A 23,192-nucleotide genomic window follows, 5' to 3' on the forward strand; every position below is an offset into this window, starting at 1 on the left:
TCATTGCTAAAAAAAAGTCATTATAATTTCAAAGTAATGTCCATTTTTCAACAACGTACTGCTCCAAGAATCTAGAGGCTGCAACCTTAACCCATGTCAGATGTCTGTCCCCTCCCTGCGGACCTGTAAATGAGTGTCCAGATGTGCTTCTTCAAACACCATAAAGTCTTTTAAAGCTTCCCAGAACCCCCAATAAGACTGTGATGAAGGAAGCAATGGCTGCTTGTTGTACCCATGATGCTTTAAATTAGATTTGATATCTATTATTTGTCCCACAGCAATGATGATGCGATGACTTCAGAAGACATTATGTTCCCATGCCTCCGATCATAAGCATTCAAACTGAGCTTAATGAAGCAGTCTATTTTCCGAGTGACAGCAGCGACAATACAGCCACGGCACCAGTGGGGAAATAAATGAAGGTGTCGCAACCGCTGCCGTGACCAAGAACCAGCAGATGTTTGCAGGAAGCCTGAAGCTTAGGCAGCCAACACAGGAGGTGGTGTGTTTAGTTGTGCGCTCTGACAGCTTTGAGCCATTTCCTCCTAAGACGACTCTGAGCTGGTGAATGGCCTCCAATAGGGAACGTTTCCTTCTTAATAAATGCAAAGTCGAGTGTATATATTTCTGCCTAAATCCCAACAAAGCCACGTATGTGTGTGCGGAGGGTTTAAGATGAAGTTGCAAATCTCTCTGGAGAGCTTCGCTATACAGTACATTATACAAAACATACAGTATATATGCCAAATATAGGTGGCAACCTCGCTTGCTGGAAATCACTTCCCTCCGTCGACAACACTCACAAAAGATATCTGGAAAATGGGTTACCTGATACCTTTAGATGAGGACCTTCAATGGCCATGTTTTCCATTACATTCATTGATGCTGTAGTGGGGTGTGATGTCCACTTTGAGACCAAACCTCTTTTAAACTTTCCTAACATTTGACTAAAATAAAAAGATGAACTTCTTTATATCACTGAAGAATCACGATCAGCTCAAGTAAATTTCACAACTCAAATATCTGAAATGCAAACTTCTCATTTCCTGAGCAACAAAAGACATTACCCTTATCAAAGGCCAAAACTTCGGTTTGGTTTGACGGACCTGCTGCCCTGAGAGTACTTTTTTTTCACAAGTGAGAAGAACACCAGACAGAGAACATGAGAACAAAGTACACGATCAGGAGATAAGATAAAAGCCAGAGTGCAAAAAAGATATTAAATCAGTGTAACAGGAAATTAAAACCCTTTGACGATACAAGATCTACAGATTTTTGCTTATATTAAAGGTTTAGCTGGGAGAAAATGATTTTAAGAATAATGTCTCACACGTTTCAGCTCAGACTGAGAAACAGCCAGAGTTTCAAATGGGATTTCACAGTTCCACTCAGCCAAGGAAAGTGAAGTTCCCAGAAGGCAACAGGCATTTGACCACGCTATTGATTTAGCCATATCTGGATAATAAAACACTAACAAGATTGCAGACATAAAAGAGTGTTTTTATTACCTCAGTATGTGGGTCATTGAGGGGAGGATTCCCACAAGAGTCGTGAGTGAAATACTACTTTGAACCTGCTGGCAATCATGAACTACAGAGAGGACTGTGGACTGGACGGTTTCTGCCAAGTTACTGGCCCAGTGATGAGTCACATTTCCTTCAATAATCTTGTGTATGAAAATGTCGCGAGACATGTCACTAAAACAATCAGCAGCCTGTCTTACTCGTCCAAAACAGCAAAACGTCCCCAGTAGCTTCGGAGTATGCAAGTAAAGTATGCGAGTGAAGTCAAGTACAGTAGAAATGGCCACACACCACAAGACAAAACAGAAGAGAAGTGAAGGGAGGCAAAACATATACTGAACAAAAAAGCAAAATAAATAACATTGAGTAGAATCTGATCACTACTCTGTGTGAACATGAAGTCTTACGTACAGTGTAGAGTTCATTGGTGACCTTAACCAGTTCCTCGTGCATCTGTATTCCTATGTCTTTGCTCTGAAACACAAAAGGCAAACAAGTTAGGGGGTTCGTAAATGCCACACGACATAGGGGCCAGTATGTTACGAGGACAGAGCGTACAATTTAAAACAGGATGGTGTTGGTGTTGAAGCTCGCCAACCACATAGCATCAAAACGGTTGGGCCCCACTTAGACAGGGGTTTGACCGGGCAGAACCCAGTTGGGCCACAGTCGCGCCCCGCTTGGACTAGCCCTGGAGCAGGGAGAGCCCCAGATGGGCCCCGACTGAGGTGTAGCTGGTGCCCAGATGGGGCCGGGATGGATGTGGGAGAGCTGACATGGGCCCCACTCTGCCCACACTTGGGCTGGGGCTCAACCAGGAAGTTGGGCTCGGTGAGGCTGAGCTGGAACAGCCCAGGTGAGCCTAACATGCGCTGCGGCAGGTCGAGAAAAAACACTTTTAATTTTGTCAATGGAGAGTCAAGAGGTCAAACCGCTGCTAAAACAACATCCAATTAAGAGCAAATACATCCAGCGCAGGCAGAGCAGCCACCACGGTACAGAGATCTGCTGTTTTTCATGGATTTCAGACATTAAATCCAACTAAAACAAGCATCAGAGGGATGTCATAAATAGGGGGATCCTCCGAGGATTGGAGCAGCTGGTGAATGGTGCTTGTACGCATCAGTGGTTCTGAGAGGAGCCAGACTGCAGCATGTACTGCAGAGGCTGCAGGGAAGCGTGGCGGGTTCAGAGAGAGCAAGCAAATATGATGTAATACGCTGCAATAGCTCCGCCGGGTCAGATAAGAAGCTTTTCAGAAACATCAAGTGAATACAACCATTAACCACTGGTTTCATTTTTAAGAGTCCTCAATAGTAGAGTCAGTCTGGGAATGGAAAAGAGTATTTTACACTGTACGTTTAGTGCATACAAACATCAGCATATTATTGATCAATATGAATTGCATATGAATATTAACGCTTTTACCTTCCTGTCATTAGCTACATGTCCATTTTATTAAATTCAAGTATAACATTGTATCATCCTGACCTTACGTCACATAAGTGAAATGTTCACCACATGCAGTGCAGAATTACCCAGACGTGCCTTTCGTTTCCGAAGACACTTGGACTTCAAAAAGCAAGCACAAAACTGAACTTGATTTCAACAAAAGGGATTTGGAAGAGCACGTCAAGGGCAGTGTGTAAGGACATCCAGCTTTCTTTGCACGCAGCAGTTTACTCATTATTTGACAATAAGAGCAGTAGCCTACGGCATCTTACACTTGTGTGTGTGTGTGGGTGTGTGTAGTTTAGCGAGTCAAACAACAAACAAACCTTTCTAATTAAAATTTTTCTCCCACTCAACAGGTCCAGTAGCAATGTAGAAACAATTAGGCACGTCACGTTTGGGCGAAAAAAGGCACAATGTAAACAGTGCAGCCATAAGTTCCGACCTACCACACCCAACATAACTGCATCACTTACAGCAATTTCCTTGTTATTCTCTAGAAAACACCTGTGAAAGCAGAAAATAAGGCGTGGAAGCGAACGCTCCTTTCTAAAAAAATATAATTACCTGTACCAACTTTCTCTAACCACTTCTTTTTCTTGGTTTTCATGCAGTCACAGGTCAGATTGGATTTAAATAAATAAAACATCCTGTTTTACAACTGTGGACACAGGCAGGCAACAGGCACCATGAGACTTATGGGGTTATGGCAACGTTCTGTGCCATAACCCCCCCGTGTTTGTATAAGACCTCAGTCATCTGTGCTATGTGCTGAGAAGGAGCCAAAGTTTACCGTCGACTCCTGTGACAATTTTCTACCTGGATGGTAACACCATTAAATTATCATCACTACCACAGGTTCTGTTTTCCGGGGCACAGAGAAGATGGTAAATAACCAATAAAGCTCCTCAAGTTAACAACCTCTATAGTGTAAAATATATTCACTAGTGCATGTACAGTACTTCTGAACACTGTACGCCTCATACAATGTGCTAATGTAACCGATGTGCTGAAGGCCAGATGACGGGAAAACAATCTAGAATTGAGATTTTTATACACAGAACCAACTTTATAATGCATATTTCATGTTTCAAAATTCACATTCATCACACTTTTTCTTTTTCCATTTTGCCATTTTTCTTTATTTCAACAATTTTTACTTTAATTCATGATAGTGTTGTCATTTTCATTGACCTCAAAATAGTCACCGCGTACTGGCAAACAAATGAAGAAATAGAAGCCTCTCACAAAGCCTCCAGTTCCATAAAACACTCATTGAACATGGATTTACTGAAGACGGGCAACGGCTCGCTCCACTCCTTGGAGCAAGACAGATTTATGGTAAACAAACTGACCTTTTTAAACATGCGTATGACGTCCTCGCCGATCTGAGCCAGTCGGACGATGACATTGTTGGTGTAGATGTCACTGAGAGTAGCATGGTCCCGACTCTCCCGTCTTGTCTGGTTCAGCACCAAGTACCAGCAGTTAACTGAGGACAAGAGATGCTGGTCTTTCCTGGGAAACGAGAGAGATCACAATTGAATGAGAATTCAACCAACAATTCAGCTTCACACTAACAGATAACATTTCAATTAAGCACAGTCGGGTCCTGCCATGTTGATCCTTCCCGAACCACCTGCTCACTCAAGTTCTGTGGACACAGAAGCAAACAGAGACAGACAATCCCATCAAACCCCTTTATGAGTCTGGGTTCCGTCTGAGCCGTGATCAATCAACTAAGCCAGCGGAAAAGAGGAAGAGAGAGAGAGCGAGAGAGAGAGAGAGAGAGGCGTATGGGAGCGAGAAGGAAGAGAAGCAGAGCAGTGCGGAGGATAGAATTTCACTGGAGAACACAATGGATAAGATGAAGCAACATCAAAGGAGCCCTTATGGAGGTTTCCATAATGCAAATCGCAGCTAATGAACAGATCGCTCGTAAAACTGCTTTCACTGCCGTTTCTTCAGCAGGCTGCTGCCCTGCACACATCAAAGATCCAGGCATTCGCTGGCCTTCACCTTGTTACGAACCAGGGCCTCAGCCATTTTGGAACATGAACTCATACGCTGGGTTTGTTCAATGAATTGTATTTCAATCCAGTCCACGATTGTGGCTACACTGACTACACTGCCGATATCTGTTTGTAGCCCAGGTTCCACATTTAACAAAGCAGCATGTGACTGCAACATGTCAATCATTGATTTGTTCTCAGCCCCCACTGTGGCATATGCAAAGCAGCCACTTAAACAACCGGTTCAACCGTTGCCATCCATTATTAGTCACATTCAATTCACAGGGTTATGATGGTATGACACGTCGGGGGAAATAGAGAGGGACATTAAGACTTTTGTTTGTGCTCTGTAAATGTTTGTTGCATCTCATATTTACAGTCGACATAAATAAAAAAAACATACAGCAGTCTGACATCATCACCAGCGGCCGCCACGAGTCGATCGGATACTTAAACCTGTACACCTCATATGGCAGAGGCGTGATCAACATTTGAGCTCTACAAAACTATTGCTGGCACTGACAAACCAATGCAGCATCAAGTTAGTAACGTGTTAATTTGTCCAGCCTTAGTACATGCAACACACACATCGATCCTCTCTACTTACGCTAGCTTATTTCCTGTGTAGTCCCCGCATTAACCAAATGCCTTTGGGTATAGCTGTCTTTGGATGGCTCCATGCCATCAGTGTTTACACACAGGATGTATCATTAGCATGCAGGAGGCAGGAGACAGGCCCTAAGCCTTTCTTGAAGAGGAGGAGACTGAAGCTTTCTGGCATCCCATTACATCTGTCTTGTCAGGTAGAGCGCTGACTGATCGTCCCCGTGGCTTTCAAAGCTCCCAGCCAACACCTCTGAGGTACACAGAGCCAGATTTTATAATACTCTGAAGTTAAATGGCATCAATTCAAAATTAGCATGGGACTCACACCACAAAAATCCACTGTCTTTCTTGAGTTAAATAATTGATTACACCGCACTGCGTATGCACATTCCCAGGCACCGTACATTTTTTCACCGACAGAGATATTATCTAATGTCGTACACGCTGTCTCATAGACATACAGGATTCATTGACCGTACCGAAACCTTTGTGATCAACAGCTTTACTACTTAACCAAAGCTGTGCAGCAACAGAGAACATCTGATCGGTCAGACACACAGGATATGGGCCAGAATCTATTAGGACTGGGACAGTATGTCTCTGTCCTGAGTCGTTTATATGGGTGCCAATTCGATTTATATTGAGATTTTGATTGGCTGCAATTCAACTACTACTGCTATTTGAATTTCATTTCCTTATAACAGCAAAAGTTGAATCATACAATTCTAGTCATGATATACCAGGGACTGTTACAAAAAACAACGCATTCAAGGTTTCCCACAGAAAAATGTATGGTTAAGGTGATGACCTTGGAGGCATTTGTGTATTTACAAGGAGTGCAATATAAATATACAAAGCCCTTCTTGTGCAATAACAAGGTAGAAGAACACCTGATATCTGTAAAATTTGGGGGCTAAACCGTTTCAGTGATTGACAGTGTGTGTCATCATAGTCCTCTGTGGAGGCGCAACAGTCGAAAACACAGCTGAAGAATTAAATTAAACACACAAAGATTGATCAATGCTCACATGCAAACCGATCCAGCGAGAGTTGAGGGTCGTGCCAAGATGAAGCCACGAGAACCAAATCATCTGGCTGATCTACAGGTCACCAAAGAGCAAACCCTCCCCACCAGAGCTGTGTCTCCAAATCCTATCCATGTAAACCAAAAACAGGACTGGAGACAAACCCTGGTGGAGACCAACCCCCACTGCAAACACATCGGACTTGCACCCAAGGGTCTGGACACAACTACACTCCGGGAAGACAGAGATTGAACCACCCTCATCAATGATCAACCTAGCTTCATGAAAAGTTTTGCTTTCAACACACAGAACCCACAATAATGTTTGTCCCACTGCTCTGGTCGTGGTTGAACTGAGAGACACCCTTTAATCACACTAGCTGTGAGTCAATTTGTGTGAGCAGGATTTTCTGAAGCAAGAGCACACTTGTGTGTTCCATGCAGGCGTCTAATCCTCTTCACACTGGCTGTGCCTTATCAATGAAAGAGATGAGAGAGGGAAAACCCAACGCCGTTCAGAAGAAGAGTGGGCGCACACCTCCTCAGCTTTGGTGGCCGTTACATTGTTGACTTTCACTGCATTCACAGTGCCAACGTTTAAGAACTGACAGCTGCTGAAGCAGAGAGGAACACACATGAAAGAAGAGAAACGGCCAATCGCACTTTCATCGGTTGGATTTATTGTTTTCACAACAGCAGGTCATGCTCCGCCAAACCACAGAAGAGAGATGGATCTTTCACCAATAAAAAAAAGAAAGTGCTCATGCTCTTAACATGTGGCGGCCTTTCAAGGAAAACAGAGGGTTTTTTTCTAAAACAGCCTCAGTGACCATTTCTTTTTGCATTTTAAATTGCTCCCTGATGTTTGCCTGATTTCTGGGAACACTCCACATATCAGACCAAAGTATCGAGACCTGTGATTAATGTCAACAGTAGAGCTGGCTGTTTAATCAAGGTGCGCTTCTGGTTAATTGCAACAGCTGACACTAAAAGATTAGCGTTGGAGGGAAGTCTGAATGTAGATTTGAATGTTCCACCCTGAAAAACGTTAAGTCCTGAGGCATGTTCAATGCACATTTCTAACATGTAGAATCACAAGAGTGTCATGAACAAGAAGATAAGAAACTATCAAATGACTCAAATATGGCACTACTTTATGGTGCGAGACTGTGTTGATATTTGAAGTCCACTACATCAATATTTAGTCAATAAATGCTTGGAAATATTAGTGCTTCAGAGTTCATTGAAGCTTCCAGCCAGGGGTCGGCAGCTAGTCATTCGACTTCCCCAGTCAACAACTTGTAGTAGACAACCAGATCGAAAGCACTGAAGCACAGACAGAACATTCAACAATATGATGGTTGAAGGTGTGACACCCACAGCATTCAGTCAATTGGAAGATGTGTGTCTACAAATATTACAATATATATTGACATACTTGCAGGATCGCAAGTGATATTGTGATATTTCATACTGTCAGTGCTGGATTCACACCAGATTCCTGCAAATGCACAGATTTTATCCCTTTGCATACCAGGCACCAATTTATTTTTTTCGAGATTATTATTTTTCATTGTAACCTTTCACACCTGCAACATTATTTCGCTATAAAAAACGGACTGTGGTTGATTCCTCCAATGTGTTGCTTGCTATGACTACACATCCGACCATGATGTAAATGAAAATCCCATGATAATAAGGTCATTTCTTGCTGTTTATTCACACCAGTATCAGTGTGCAAGAGAAAAGTAAGAAGAAAAAGTAAGAAGTAAAAGATGACATCATAAAGCTTGTCCCCTCACAAACCACTATTGACAATGATTGTGCAAGATCTGTGGTATTTATTTCCGTTATCAGAAGCTGTTCACTGAAACCAACGCTGGCTTCAAGTCAAAACTTAGGTCAGACCTTCAGACGGTCACTCCCAGGACTCCAGCTCAAGCTAAGCACATTACTGGTCATAAAACATCAACAGACTATCCCAACAAGAAATGTATCTGGAAGCTTTTGTACACCTCCAGGGCTCGTGGACAGTGAGAAATGAGCTGATGCAGTATATCATGGTCAAAACGCAGAAAGACCTTTTGGGGCTCGTTTTTTACTGTGGCATACAGGAGGTAAACTAGAGGAGCAAAATGATCCTGGGAGCCGCGGTGTAGCTGCAGTGGCTGTAAATCACTTTGGCATCCGGCTTGCTAATGAATCTGCACTGGAAGATTCCAGCCAACGGGGCTGTGATCCAGCACATATGGAGTCTGCACTGGCCACAGTCCATTGGGTTTTACTGCCCCGATGATCACTCCAGAATAATAATAAGTAACGAAAACTCTGGCCAGCATTAGGTCAAGAAGACTTCAACACAACCCAGCTTGGACAAACTATGGCAAAGCATCTGAAAGATGGAAGGAAAAATAAACCTTTGTTTGTTCATAAACAACAGCAAAAAGTGTTTTCTGACAGGAGGGGAACGATGGCATGAGTGATCTCCCAACAGACAGGTGTGCTCTCCACAGAAGCCTTTTAACTTGTTGGGCAGTTTTATCTGATTGAGTGGTTTTAGTGAATGTGTATTAATAACACGATTAAAGTTGCAAACGTTTAAAGTAGCACTGTGGCCAAATATCAACGGGGGCAACAACATTTGAGCAGCAGGGATTTCCCCACCTTCCCTTTCTTCTACTACTTCAGCTTTTACTGGCAAACCACCATGGAGAACAGAGTCACAATATGGTCACTATTCAGCAAGGGAAAGTTACAAAGGACCGTGCATTGCAGGTAGCTCAGGCAGGGCTGTTTCCATTGGTCCCTTCTGTATTTTAGGACAATCCATAAATATAGCTCCGATATTGAAGTAATACAAAAATAAAATTCAGCTGTTCTTGATATTCTAACACAAACACAGTGTGCATCATCATCCATTTTAACAGATGGCTCATACAAAATATATATGTTATGACAGCATCAATGGTTGTGGTGCATTATAAGGATGATTAACAGGAGTGCTCTCCACCAGTCATAAAAATAGACATCATGGAATTATGTTGGGGGCATAATATCAGGAATGGATGATCATCATGTCACCCACAGATTATTTTGTATTTGTGTTCTTTGTTATTAGTTATTTGCAACATGTATATATAAGGTAGAATCCCTTTATGTTGAATGACAGCACAAATTCAGAGCTAGAAGCAAACACCACAGTTCGACATCAGCACATCATGCTGCGAGGACCACCAAGCTTTGTGTCAAGTGTAATTGTATCTGTAATAGTCTCTGAGGATTGTTGTTTTTGCTAGCACACGTCAGTGTGGAAGAGATCAGTCCTACAGTCTAAAGGTTAAGCCAGCGTGTCGCAGCAGCAGAGTGTCTGTCTACTGTCAGGCGATATGGACACACAGGACTTGTAACTTGGACCTGCTCGCACAGCTGGACACAATTATCCCCCACTAAAAGACATCCACACCCATTTTTCAGATGTAAACAAATGTTATTTTATAGTGGGAATGTTAAACAATCCAAAAAATGATCTACTTTTGCATATTCTAGAACCTTCTTTTTTTGTTTTCTATAATTGTGTGAAGACATTTTGAGTGCCAAAACGTATGGCAGCACAACTAGAGGATTCGCAAACAAAACGTTAGGTTGAAATATATGGTTCAAACAATGAGGGGGAATACGAGCCATTCATTAAAAATCCTTGACCTGTTTCAGGTCCTGTTGTCGCAACAAACTGAATTCATTTGATGAAATTGATGGGATATTTAATACGGATGAAAATGTCAAAGTGTCTCCCAACTTTATTTAAACTAATTTGATAATTCCTGGTGGAGGTTTTCAATGGTTTCTTCGAGTCATGAGTGTAACATTACTAGTACAACTTTGTATTGTTGTTATTCACTGCCCTTTCATTTGATCCTGTTTGAAAAAAGATATTTCAAAACAGTTGGACATTCCTTTCAAATTTGAATATTTTCATGCTCTACAGAGATTGACTTACTTGAACTGCTGATGCTCCCTGGAGCTACGGATTTTGGAGGAGAACCTTTCAGCCAGCTTCTCTAAACTCCGAGAATATTCCAGATCAATCTCGGCCTTACGCCGAAAGAACTCCTGCAGGTCCTGGAGCAGTTGGATGCGAGACTCAGACTGTTGCTCCAGGCATTTGAACTGCTCCACGAGCTGGTTTCGAATCTCTGCAGGGCAAGACACATGGATCACAGGGTCAATGAAACATGAAATATACATACAGTTTAATGACCAACACTGGTTAATAAAGGCCTTCACTGTAAGCATGCACAAAAAAAGCACAAAAAAAAATTCAGAATATGAGTATTTTTCCGACCAACTTCCAAGTATCCTACTGCATGCAATAGTCCATGCATTTTCTACAGTGTATCCCAGGTTAGGTCAGAGGTGCAGCAGCCGAAGTAGAGAAACTTCACTGAAATATTGAGCAGCAAAACACTATAAAACTTCATGCTCATCTTATCAGATGCACATAAGTCAGTTGCACAACCAAAGGATTAGCTGCATAAGCAGCACCATTTCTAGTCCTGAAAATCAAGGTAGATTTTATTCTCTGACAATCAGAGTGAATATGTTGTAAAAAGCAGAAGAGGAACAAAGCAATGTTTGTGCTGCTTAACAATGTCGCATTCAGTGGCATAGAATGCTGTGTGACTTCTACAGAAGAAGAGGAAGTTCTAAACCAACAAGCATTTGAAAGGACCACAATGTTTTGATCATGGATTTAGATCTGAGTCAGGTCTCTTTAAACTGTTCCCCCAGACAGAATGAAAGAATTTTGTACAATGTGAGAGTCAGAAATACAGTTAGACATATCGCCGCATTCTTCAGGAAAGTGTTAGACATCTAGGTATTTATACCACAGAATGTAATGTAATGTGATGTACTCATACAGTTGTTTCCCAACGACAAATTCATCCATTCACTCTACATATGAGTGTCATCCGTGGGCAAAATAGTACTTCATCAGTGGCCCATATGTTTTCTGCGTTCATCACTGTATCTCCAGAAAGCCACCTTCTTTTCATGTTGTTGTCTGGGAACCTCAGTGAGAGGACGCCATTAGACTGTAACTATTTGTTCAAAGTAACTCAAAAGAAAGGGGTTACTTGTGAGTGTAAATTGATTAAGAAGAAGCGCCAAATTGAAGCAGAATAAACAAGGGTCCAAACATTCATTCACTGTCAGCAGCATCAACCAGTGTGGCAGAGTTGCACTGAGTGAGACTCAGCAGTCCATCACAGACAGGCGCCCAGTTACATACAGTAACCTCATATACAGTCTAGTGTAAGAGTTAGAGATTACTTCAGCTGATTTTTCTTACCATTTTCTGACCATGAGGGTTAGTACTGCATCTACAACAGAATGTTCCCCACAAGCTTATACTAAATTTTAAATAAGAAGGGGGTATCACTTCCTGGTAAAAACGAATCTGGAGACATCAGCTGAATTTAACAAACCCATATTCAGTAATGTGATATGAAGTCAAGTCTGCAAGTCAACTGTTGTCAATTGTTAGTCACAACAAGACTTAAGGATGCTACTAACAAATCTGCATTAGAAAAGCTGAGGAGAGTTTGGATATTGAATATTCTAACCACAAAAGCCTGACACTATTATTAATTTGTCTTTTGTACATTGAATTGCTATGATACACATCCTTTGTTGTGATGAAAACAAGCCTCTACTACACAGACCGTGAAAACCACTACGGACAAACAATAATCCACAGCTAAAATGACTTGCTTGTACAACTGAGCCTGCTTGGAGAAAAAATTCTCGCTCTCAATTTGTCACCATAACAAGCACACGACTGGTGCGCGTGACCTACATTTGAAAACCCCTCCTGGTCAGGCAGAGCTGTGGCTGCTGGTTCAGAGTTCACAATGGTGAAAGATGAAAGTCTAAAGTAGTCATTGACTCCCCATGAGCTTTACACTTGGCACTCTTTCCTCTTGCGGGTTCCTGCCGTGGCGTTGTTTTGGGCTTCTTCAGAGAACATGTGGTGGCTACACTGTGTGTACGATGTTGGCTGTGATATGTTATCCGCAAGCTTTTATAGGGCGCTAAGCTCATGTGGGATTTGGGGGACGTCCATGGATAAAAGAAAGGGCTGCAATAGTGGTTTACCGCAGAGGGAAACTTGCTGCCTGTGGCTGAGGACGCCACGAAGAGAAAGGACTCCCTGGGAGAACATCACAGTCTGACTTCAAATGACAAGCAGGCTTAGCTTCAAGAGGCACTAGATACAAATGAAGCATCACAATTAGGGATGAGAGATTTAAAGATGACTGCATCCAGATATGAGATTTCAAGACGTTAATTTCGCAACCTGAATTTCCCCCACTCACATGACTGTAAAGCTACGGCAATGGCAAACATTTCTACAACTGAGAGCAACCAAACAAGAGCTAAGGCCAGCCAGCGGCAGACACCCGACTTTCTACGTCCTTTTGTTTGTTTGTTTTTATTTGAAGTTTTCTTTGGGATTTTTTTTACTTGGTGTTCACATGTCTGTATGACTGAAGAACAAAAGGGGAAAAACCGATTTCAAATATATCAAATAGACTATAGTTGTTTTATCAAGAAACAACAAACTTCAATTGGTGGTTGGTCAATTTGGACTTTTTCAGCTAAATTGAAATTTCCTCTTCTTAGACATTGCAATGCCTGATGCAGTAAAGTAAATATATAATAATAAGTAATACAGGAATAATATCAAAACTAATATGAAAGCAATCGATTCAAACTGATATTGGAAAAAAAGAGAGACAATGGACTGAGGTCAATAGAGGAGAAGAAGAGAGAAGGCTGAGAAGGACAATCTGTGACATCTATAGTGAAAGCTTCAGAGGAGAGTTGACGTGTTGATGTACAATTCTGCGACTGATAAAAAGGCAGAAGGCATGGTTAAAATATGCATGAGAGAAAAACAGTTTTTCCTTGGGGAAAATGAGTGTACCAGAGGGACATCTGTGGAGAAGTGTGAAGACCAGGAATTGGTTCAAAGTGTTGCAGTTAGAATCAAGTCATTCAAAATCTCAGGTGGAATATTAGAGCGCTCCTCATATCACTCAGCACAAAGGTACTCACAAACCAAAGTCATCAACAACATCCCGTCCTCAGCGCTACCACAAAAACCAAGTTCAAATGAAATCAGCCAGAGAGCAATGATCTTCCTCCACGCAGACCACAACTCTCTATATGAATGAGCAACCCCGTAGTGACTCCACTAATTCAGGTTCCAGTCACTGAACTCATCTGGCGCTTGACTGTAGTGCTCTAATCCCTCAATGATGTATGCAATATTGGCTCTTGGCGGGCGGGCCCCTGAGGTCGGGGCCACTGCTCCTCCGTCTCCTGCTGCCTAATTGGCCTCTAACGGTGCAGCACATGCACACGGAGATAAGACAACAGGGCCACAGAACAAAAATCAATAGCCTTAAAGACAAGAACCGACGGTGCATCCAGCAACAAGGTGACAGCTGTCAATCGGGTAATCTGGGTAATCAGATTTTCTCCTGGACCATCTCTCAAAGGGAAGCAAAGATGGTTCGCACCAAAGAGTCCAGCCACAGTTAAAGCAGCATGCCGTCATTTGTTTTTGGCTCCGCCACTGGTTACTTAGTGTAATAGCCAAGAGTCGTGAGAACCGTGTCACCACCACCTGTTTGGCATTCAACAGTTAAACATTGTGTCACCAGTGGCAACATACACTACGCATGAACGGTATACTCGCAAAGCAAATTCTAGATTTTTTGTTTGTGACGTCAGGCATCGGGCTCTGTCTGAGACAGACAAGGCAGTGACGTCCGTCCACACGGATACACTGACCCAGTCTTTATCCGATCCAGGAGCCAGTTTCAAAAACAGATATTGTGACCTACGACACAGAACCTGTGCAGACACCACTTGTCCCAGTGTACAGGGCCCAAATTTATTGTACTCTTTGTTTAATAAAATGGCCAGCGGAGAGTAGCGTGTTGCCTGTCTATATATAAAATAAAGTATCTTTACAGCATTTGATGAGACAGCAAGGATCAGTAAAGGCAATTAATGACTTACAAGTGCAAGAGTCACATCCCTATTTCAATATCTATATTGGTAGAATGATGCATGTGCAGAACATTGCAGTGTTTGTTTTCATCATTACTTGATGTTGGACCTATTCAGAAGTGACGTTACAAATTCTTGTGCATTTTTAGAATTCAAAAACCTTTCTATGGCGTAGATTGCACCGCTGCACCTGGGGTTTATAGACCAGAGTTGCTTCTGTGTGAACAAATTCTATTTTCTTCTTTCATTTAGGAGGCTTAGTGCGCTTTTATAGTACGGAAATTACAGTAGTAGCTATACCGTTCAACAGTCACGTATGTCATTTACACAACCTAATGCTGCAGTATACTACAGTATATTACTATACCTGTAAGTAAAACATATTATTATGTAAATAGGTGAAGTCAAGAGAATAATTCAATGTACTCTGTACTTGCAGAGTAACATCGTGGTCTAATGAAGCAATATTAGCTGTCTCAAACATGTTAGATCAACAGAAGCACAGTGAGAAAACCAACGTTAGGGCTTTCTGAGATGACACTATGAACCCCACAAAATACAAGGGATAACATCATGGCAGCCCTGTGTTTGTCGAATGCTGATTGTAGATGGATCCATCAGGTACAAGCCAAAAAAAACAGGGTCACACCCTTCAAAGTAACTGTCCATCATTGCAGCATTCAAGGATGATTCTCTGCAGCACCAGCCTGAGCGAAGTTGCCATGGCAACACAGGCGCGCGCGAGATGAGAGGGAGCCGCTTCTTGGCGAGGATGTGAGAGCGTTATATAGGTGGATGGTGGCGACACTGATGGCTGAGGCATACGGAGGGAGGCCAAGGTGAAGATGTGACATTTTAAACACACAGCTTTTCCTTGTTTTGACAGGATTTTAACGGCAAAAACAAGTTTTGTTTTAAACACTCAATGAGTCAAGGCAAAGGCAAACCCCTAAGTAGGCTATCATTAAGGCCATCCAAATTAGAAGCCTGTGCTACTTTCACTTCAAGTGGTTTTGGGATTCAATTACTGCAAATAGGTGCGTTCTAATTATGTGACCGGTTCATGAGATAATCTTCCAGGTCTTTGCAGTGTCAACTTCGTGAATCACTTTATGGAGAACCTTCTTTTTACCTTGTGATTTAGACTTCCCGTCATCCCACATTCAAACATGTAACTTACTCTCACTAAATCCTCATGGTAGACGGGGAAAAAAGCCAATTTCTACTGAACCCGGTGGATGTCAATTTTGACCCCGATGCTGATTTTAATTCACAAGAACACTGCTTTAAGACGATGGGACTCACCAGCAATGAATTGCGATCACAGTCGAACAGTCTTCAAATGAGACTGTGATGTAGCTGGCACTGATTCATTCACAGAAGAGCACGATCATCTCTGTAAATGGTCTTTTATCAACTCAGTCAATTCCAGCACAAAGATCAATGGACTGTTTTTTTTTCTTTTTGATAAATAGCTGGGTCTCTGCTGAGACAGAAAACGCTTTATTCATGATGCGACAGAAGCGTTCATCTCACAGAGTTCACAGCAAGCCAACAGCTATTTCAGATAACTTTCACTTGACAGATGTCTTGTCCTTAACAGATCTGCCTGCACATACATCTTCTGTCGTCAGTGCCACAATAGATCCTAGCTATAATGCTCGCTCATTTGTTTTGACAATTAAGCAGCATGTGCATGTGAGTTACCATTACACCAGTTGGTGTGTTTCTACAGCACATGAACGCTGTGACCTTAAAAATACAATCCATTTAAACAGCACACACACTATTCTGCTACAGTCTGTGGAAGCAGCATTCTTCTTTCAATTTACAACTTGTCACATTTAAACACCAAACTCGCACAACTGCAGAGAGATATTAGCCATCTCCCAACAGAGGATTCAGACGTATTAGTGTGACGTGTCCAGACCAGGGCATGCAGAGACCAAGACCAAATTGAAAACAGTAGCATTAGGTAGTGACCAGAGTTACTGGACTGCAGATAAAACCAGCCATTTTTCTTCTCCCCGGGTAAGTCTCACTTAGTGACAGGGCTGGAAGTCCACTCTACCCTGCTTCTCCACACACCAGAGGATAGTAGAGATGGCTCAAGAATCTACAGTAGATTCATTTCAATCAGCCTTCTATTGACATGTTCTACTGGGAGGAGGCCATGAGGCAGACCCAGGACACACTGGAGAGATGACAGCTCTGGTTGACCTGGGACCATCTCAACATCTGGAGATGGTTTCTGGGCAGAAGGAAGTCTCAGGCTCTTTGGCTGCTGTCCACACCAACCAGCCTTGATGGAAGAATGGTTAAGGTGAGAGCTGAGCACCAATGAAATAAATGGATGATCATTTAAATAGACTCCATGTGAACGAACAAGCAAAAAAATAGAGTAGAAATCCAAGTTGAAAGTTCTGCTTGACCTCGACAGTGACAAACAATCCTCCCAGCTGCATATGGTAGAATAACTAAGATTCTCCACCCTTCCCCTGTTGTCAAGGCGTTATTTCCTGTCAACTGTTTTGGACACTTTTCTTTTTGCATCACAGACAAATTCTGTTGAAATGTCACTTTTGAATGGTTCCTGAGGCTAGAATGAAATGTGATGTCAGAATGCTCACTTCATCGCACGGGTATGTGGCCATCTATATAAGATCACTCGATCTCACTCAAGATCAATGATTCACACAAGCCAAATAAGGTCATGTCTGTTGTTTGTGTCATGTGGCGTGGGTGTGTTGTGTCAGCCTGGGTAATGGATGGTGTGATAATTTCCTCTGAAAACTGTTTTGCTTGTGAAGTGGCAGCACAGACGGCAACTGCGTCAAAATATTTCCGATCTTGAAAAGGCTGCATGGGGAACATGAATTGTTTGTTTTTAGAGAAGGTACTAATCTTACATATTTGAAGAAAAGAATAAAATGTAGCACAAACTGAAGCCTTTTGACTCAGCTCTTTTTCGCAGCATGTGCTTAAGAGCTTACCAATGACGCCTTTAGAATTAGGAGTGCAAGAAAACAGCAACAACAATAACAATTCATGTGATACACACATAGTTATTTTGTATTCTTGCACTGAATTGTCGCTTCCAAATGCTCGATGGCTGCAAGCAGTCAAGCAGGCAACTGCCACCTTCAGCTACACTCCAATAAGATAACTCGGAAGTTCGATGTTGGAGTTGGGAGTGATGTCACAGCCAAGTTCAACACATTTCTTCTATCACTGAACTCGGAAAGCTAGCAGACAGCATTCATCTCATGCATGCCTTGTCCGGATATGTGCTCCGTTAGCAAGTAAGAAAAGCATCGAATGAAGAGGAAGCACAAGTGCACAGAATGTATTTGTTTCTTTAATCGTAGTAGTTCAACTAGGAAATCGTACCGCAGGTGATGTAAGTGGGAATTTCCGAGTTCCAAGCACAAGTGGAACACACCCATTAAATCTCATTTAATAGTTGCCAGACAAGTGTCATTTTTAGGTGCATATAAGACGTTTCACAATGATGCAACCGCAGGTATATTTCATGAACTAGTGACTTGTGTCATTTTTTCCTGAGCAGACAGACTGCAGCCTTGAAGCACATTGCACAAGATGTTTTCGGTTTTGTTTTTCTTTCAATACGATGCCTCATGTTTGTATAGTATCACCCTTCTTTTAATTAACTGAGCTGCTAGGTAAGTATTAAACAGCCCAACAATGTATCACTATAAAACGCCTGTCATGACACCAGGCTTCTCGTCTGGGGATACATCACAGTTATAGTCAGCCAGCGACCGGATGGGGAGCAATTTTTGCTGAGTCTGTTCCAGTGAGATTTACAGTGTGCCCCTGTGTCTTGATCTCCCGAAGCTCACCACAAACACTGAAGGCCTGTTCGTGTCAGTGAGGGTCATATGATAAACACACACATCAGACAGCTTTACGTCAGCCTGGATTTTCTTCACACACTTCTGCGTGTTCATTCAGGAGGATGATAAGCACTATATTTTAAATACCCTTTTTCAATCAAATAGATTGCTCAAATAGAGCCCAATGGACAAGCAGTGACTTCCTGACAGCGATATTTCCAACCTCAAGTGCAAATGCCAAGCAGCTGCCGGTGGTGGTTAAACCAGGGAGTCACACTTCACACGTTGCCTAAACCTTTTAAAGCCCACAAACATTAAAGTGCAGAACCCAGAGTACTTATCTACAAAAACACAGTCCAAAACCAGTGCGGATCTGGGCATTCAGCGTCCCTTTTGACATGCTAATGCAGGACGTGGCAGCTGAACAGCATGACTAAAGCGAACATCACTTCCCGTTTTCACAAAGGGACCTCCGCTTTGGCATCAGCCTCAAGGGTTATCAAAAATGTGTATTTTATTACAACGCTGAGTCGGGCGCTCATGTTGCCTTGGCGTCTCTGTCATTTTTCAAAAAAGACTGTATTCAGTTTGTCTGCTAGAATCAAGTCATTTTTTACGTGGTCTCTTTAACAGCCCTCATAAATAATGAAGCAACACAAGCATCTTGATCTGACCCAGTCAATGACACTGATGATGTGGCCCCTTCTGCCACCAAGACATGCCCATTAAGCATTGAGCAATAACTCAACGTAAGACAGGTGCAATTTCCAATCTGAATTTCATTATGTCTGACTCGCAGCATTGAACAAGAGAAAACATGGAGTGAGGCTGGTGTCAAAACCTCATATTCTAAGCAGCTGCAGATGAGAATCCAGCCATGTTCTCCATAAATTAACAGCCTTCATGCACACACACTTCAAGGGCAAGGTGTAACGCAAACATGGGCAGACAGGCTCTGGCACTGAAACAGGAGCATTAGTCCCACAACACAGTTGGATCCCAGATGAATAATTGATGCTTGAATTATCAAAACATGTCCTGGAGTAAATTTGAAGGCAGCTGGGCAACAAAGACATGTTTACATTTCAGTTTTTCTTTTTCACTTGAATGTAAACCGTCACACCTGAAACATCTAAAGGTCTGGCCCATGACCAGGGGAAGAAGTCCCTGAGGGGTATCGTGAGTGAAACCACTCTGAATAGGAGCCGGAGTAATGGGTCCGATGTCTTGTAACTGAACTCAGCACCATTTCGGAGGACGCCGGCTGAAGATCAGGCCTCTGTTTGTGTTCTCAATCCAGCTCTTAATTCCAACGCTGCAGAGCCGAACATGTGTCTCAGCACTGGCTGCCTTAGCTGGGGATTTGTTATTCATGTCTATGATGTCCTTCCATAGTGCTTCAATATGGCCAGCCTTCTGCTCCCGTCTCCATGACTGACAGCATCCAGAACTTGACCCTAACTGAGTGCAGAATTGAATAAACGCTGTACATCACCATCTAATGTTCAAGCTGTCTCTGAGCCTGGTGTCACTTGTTTTCAGTGGGTGTCATGTACCACATTTATTAGATCAAGATTGCCGTTTAACACACTACTAGCACACTACACACCACAACGTGTAAAAATTGCACAACATAAAACAGCATCAACGTGATGAGGTTTCTTTTTTTTTTCTAACCCTACTTCCTTTGTTCTTGTTGAACAAGTCATGCTGGGTCAATAACAGTATGTACAGTACCTGATGTCAACAATACTATCAATCACTGCGTGCAGTGAGGTGCAAATGCTACACCACTATAATAATCTTTTAATTTGTAATACTGGCAATAATAGATGTCATTCTTCAAAACACTCAGGACATAACTACATTTACTTTTGTGAGTGGATCACTCACTTTAATGTATTTATAATGCAGATTCCAGACTGGTCCATTTGTCTTGGTTTGTTTGTTTACTTCAATAGAAGTCAATAATACTAAATAATTCACATTGTGGTGCTCACAAGTCTTGGATAATGAGCAGCAAGAATATCAGAATGAGTCAAGAGAATGCAGTGTTACTGAAGTATAACATAAAATATGACTTATCACAGTGTTGCTTCAAACAAAAATGATTCCCTGCTTTTGATTGAAAACAGGAAACTTGGGCGTCTATAAAGGTGTAGGTTAATGCTGGGGGAACTATCTGAAATACTGAGTTGAATAAAAGATTTGATGGAGATTCTGAAAGGGACTTGAACTCACTTACAGGTAAAGACAGCACGTAACCCGATGAAGGCAGAGAGCAGAAACACTACACAAGGCGACTGTCAATGAGCTAAAGACAAAAAAAACGTGAGCGGATTAGATGAAGGGGGTTGCCATGGGAGACACTGTGTAAAAGTGTGATGGTAACCTGTCACCTGCACAGGTAGAGAGCTACAACACAATCATATCACAGGCGACAGAGGAAGCCCAAAAATGTGACCCCAGGGGGGTGTAGTCCAGCTGCACAGACTCTCTCCATGACAGCAGTGTGAGTAGTGGGTGCAGCCTGGTGCTCTGGTCTTGGCATGGCTCATATGTCAGCTGGATCACAAGTGTAAATGCTGCTGTTATTGTGATTATCATCATTAAAATTGGTTGTAAATCTGTTTTCATCTGCAGTGACGGAAACGGAGAACCGGCAGAGAGAATGAGCAGTGGAGTGGGTCGCACCTTTTACTTGGGTCTCATAGTCTGCAATGATTTCTTTGTCTTTCTTGAATTTGGTGGATGACATGGTTCCTCAGCTTGGTGCGGTGAGCCCGGGTAGATCGTGGACTCAGTGGAGGGGGGTCTCCGGTGGTGATCCCCGCTTTGTACCGTGCAAGCCCTTTCTCCTCCAGTCCTCCCAGCGCGCTCTGGCTCCCGTTTCCAGAGAAAAACAAAAGCTCTTGTATCCCAGCAATGGGATGTCGCGGGACTCAGGGAGAGGACATCGCCCGCGCCTGAGATCTCTCGGGTTCAGTGTTGACAGAAGCTCCAGTCCTCCTCACTGGTGACACCGGAGAAACAAAAGACAGGACCGAGCTACAACTCCAGCACAACCACGACTCAGTGACCGCAGCAGCCCGCGACGGAAGACTGGAAGAGCTCGAGCTGTGGATCTTCAGGGAGCCAAATGAACAGATGTGGCCGCGTAACGGAGCTGGAAGAGAGAAACCATCCGTCTGACAAATCACGCTGCAGGGAAACAGGAATTTAAAAGGTGTCACGTGAGCCTCACACAGGGACGGGCGCGCGGACGGACGCGCGCTCTTCTTCAGTCACGTGATCCAACACCAACCTCCGTTCACCTGTTTTTTTTTCTGCTTTAGCAAAACATACAGTAGGTCCACAAACACACACACACCGCAACAAAACACGACAGAGAGCCAAACATCTTCACATGCAAAACCACATGCATCAGACGCACAAACACACATTTTCATACTGTAGAAAGTGTACACGCACAGAACTCACGCATGTCATCGAGTACATTGATGTACACATAATAGCGAACACATACACAATATCATTATCCAATGCACACATAACTTAAACACACACACAACCAGCAAACACAAAAAATAACATAATAATAATAATATCATCAAACATTGTGGTAAACAACAACAAGGACTTTGATTTTTTTTAAAAAGTCCTTAAAAACACAAAGATTCCCCATATACCCAGGGTAGACAAGCAGGGTGCAACACTACTGAAAATCATAATTTGCGTACTGAACAGACACCATTACTACACTAAACTACACAAGTATCTTCTAAATACAGTAGCATTGATGATCTATAGTACAAAGTTATGTGGCACTCAGCTTTTCAGTACATTAAAAAAGACAGACACAGACAGCAACACTACACAAACACAGTCACTCTAACAAATAGGAACTAATAGCTAATAAACTCACAACCGTAACAGTACTAGTACATGCAGTATTTGTAACTCCTTTTGCTGAAGGGTTTCCTCCAAAGTGAGGTTGTATGATATGATTTAGTTTGTTCAATCTTGAGGATTTTAAGATATCCAAGTGTTGTTATTTAATGCCTGGCCTTTTCACATGTGTAGAAACACCATTTTGGTTTCATCCATGTAAATGGTGTTGACAGCGACTGGCAGGATGTAAGAGGCAGAGGCCAAAAGACAAACTGGGACCTCCTGCATCAAATGCCTTGTGGCATCATGTCGGTGTGAGCCCTTTGTCAGGCGCGATGCATCACCACCACTCTCAAGTGATTCCTCAGGAGAACAGACATTCCTGCTGAGCTTCTGCTGGAGGGTCAGAGTGACAGCATTTGTTTGTGTTTACCACAGAGGAACCCACAGAAGCAAAGCGCTGCCGCTGAATCATCCCTCTCATAATCCATCTGTTTCCCAACTCTATTTCTGTCACCCATCTCAGAGGGGAAGCCCGGGAAGAAAACACTTTTTACCCCTCGCCATAGGTATCTGCTGCTCGGATACATTGTCAGAAAGCTCTTTTTATTTCAATAGTTTCTCATCAAACGCATTGCTAATATATCACATTTAACTTGACTTCAAAAGTGTCCCATTTTCCACTCACAACAATCCAAAAGTGAGTTTGGAAACTCTAAGGTTTCCTGCTCCCTATAGTCCAGAA

General features: G+C 42.6%; 1 protein-coding gene across 4 annotated transcripts in view; it reads right to left on the bottom strand.

Annotated features, from left to right (window-relative positions):
• The window catches only part of srgap3 (SLIT-ROBO Rho GTPase activating protein 3), a 45,644-nt gene extending 23,854 nt beyond the window's left edge, over window positions 1-21,790 (bottom strand). For all 4 annotated transcript variants that reach the window (XR_008414822.1, XM_053867493.1, XM_053867492.1 and 1 more), the window contains exons 1-4: window positions 21,251-21,790; window positions 10,615-10,810; window positions 4,331-4,493; window positions 1,935-1,997 (exon numbers count right to left, since the gene is read on the bottom strand). Coding sequence is in view for 3 of the 4 variants with exons in the window: in XM_053867493.1 (XP_053723468.1) it covers window positions 1,935-1,997; window positions 4,331-4,493; window positions 10,615-10,810; window positions 21,251-21,314 (486 nt within the window). In the remaining variant the exon portion in view is untranslated. The remainder of the gene's footprint in view (window positions 1-1,934; window positions 1,998-4,330; window positions 4,494-10,614; window positions 10,811-21,250) is intronic.
• Window positions 21,791-23,192: the final 1,402 nt, after the last annotated feature.

Source organism: Synchiropus splendidus, chromosome 6 (genome assembly GCF_027744825.2).
Source record: "Synchiropus splendidus isolate RoL2022-P1 chromosome 6, RoL_Sspl_1.0, whole genome shotgun sequence".
NCBI classification, from domain to species: Eukaryota; Metazoa; Chordata; class Actinopteri; order Syngnathiformes; family Callionymidae; genus Synchiropus; species Synchiropus splendidus.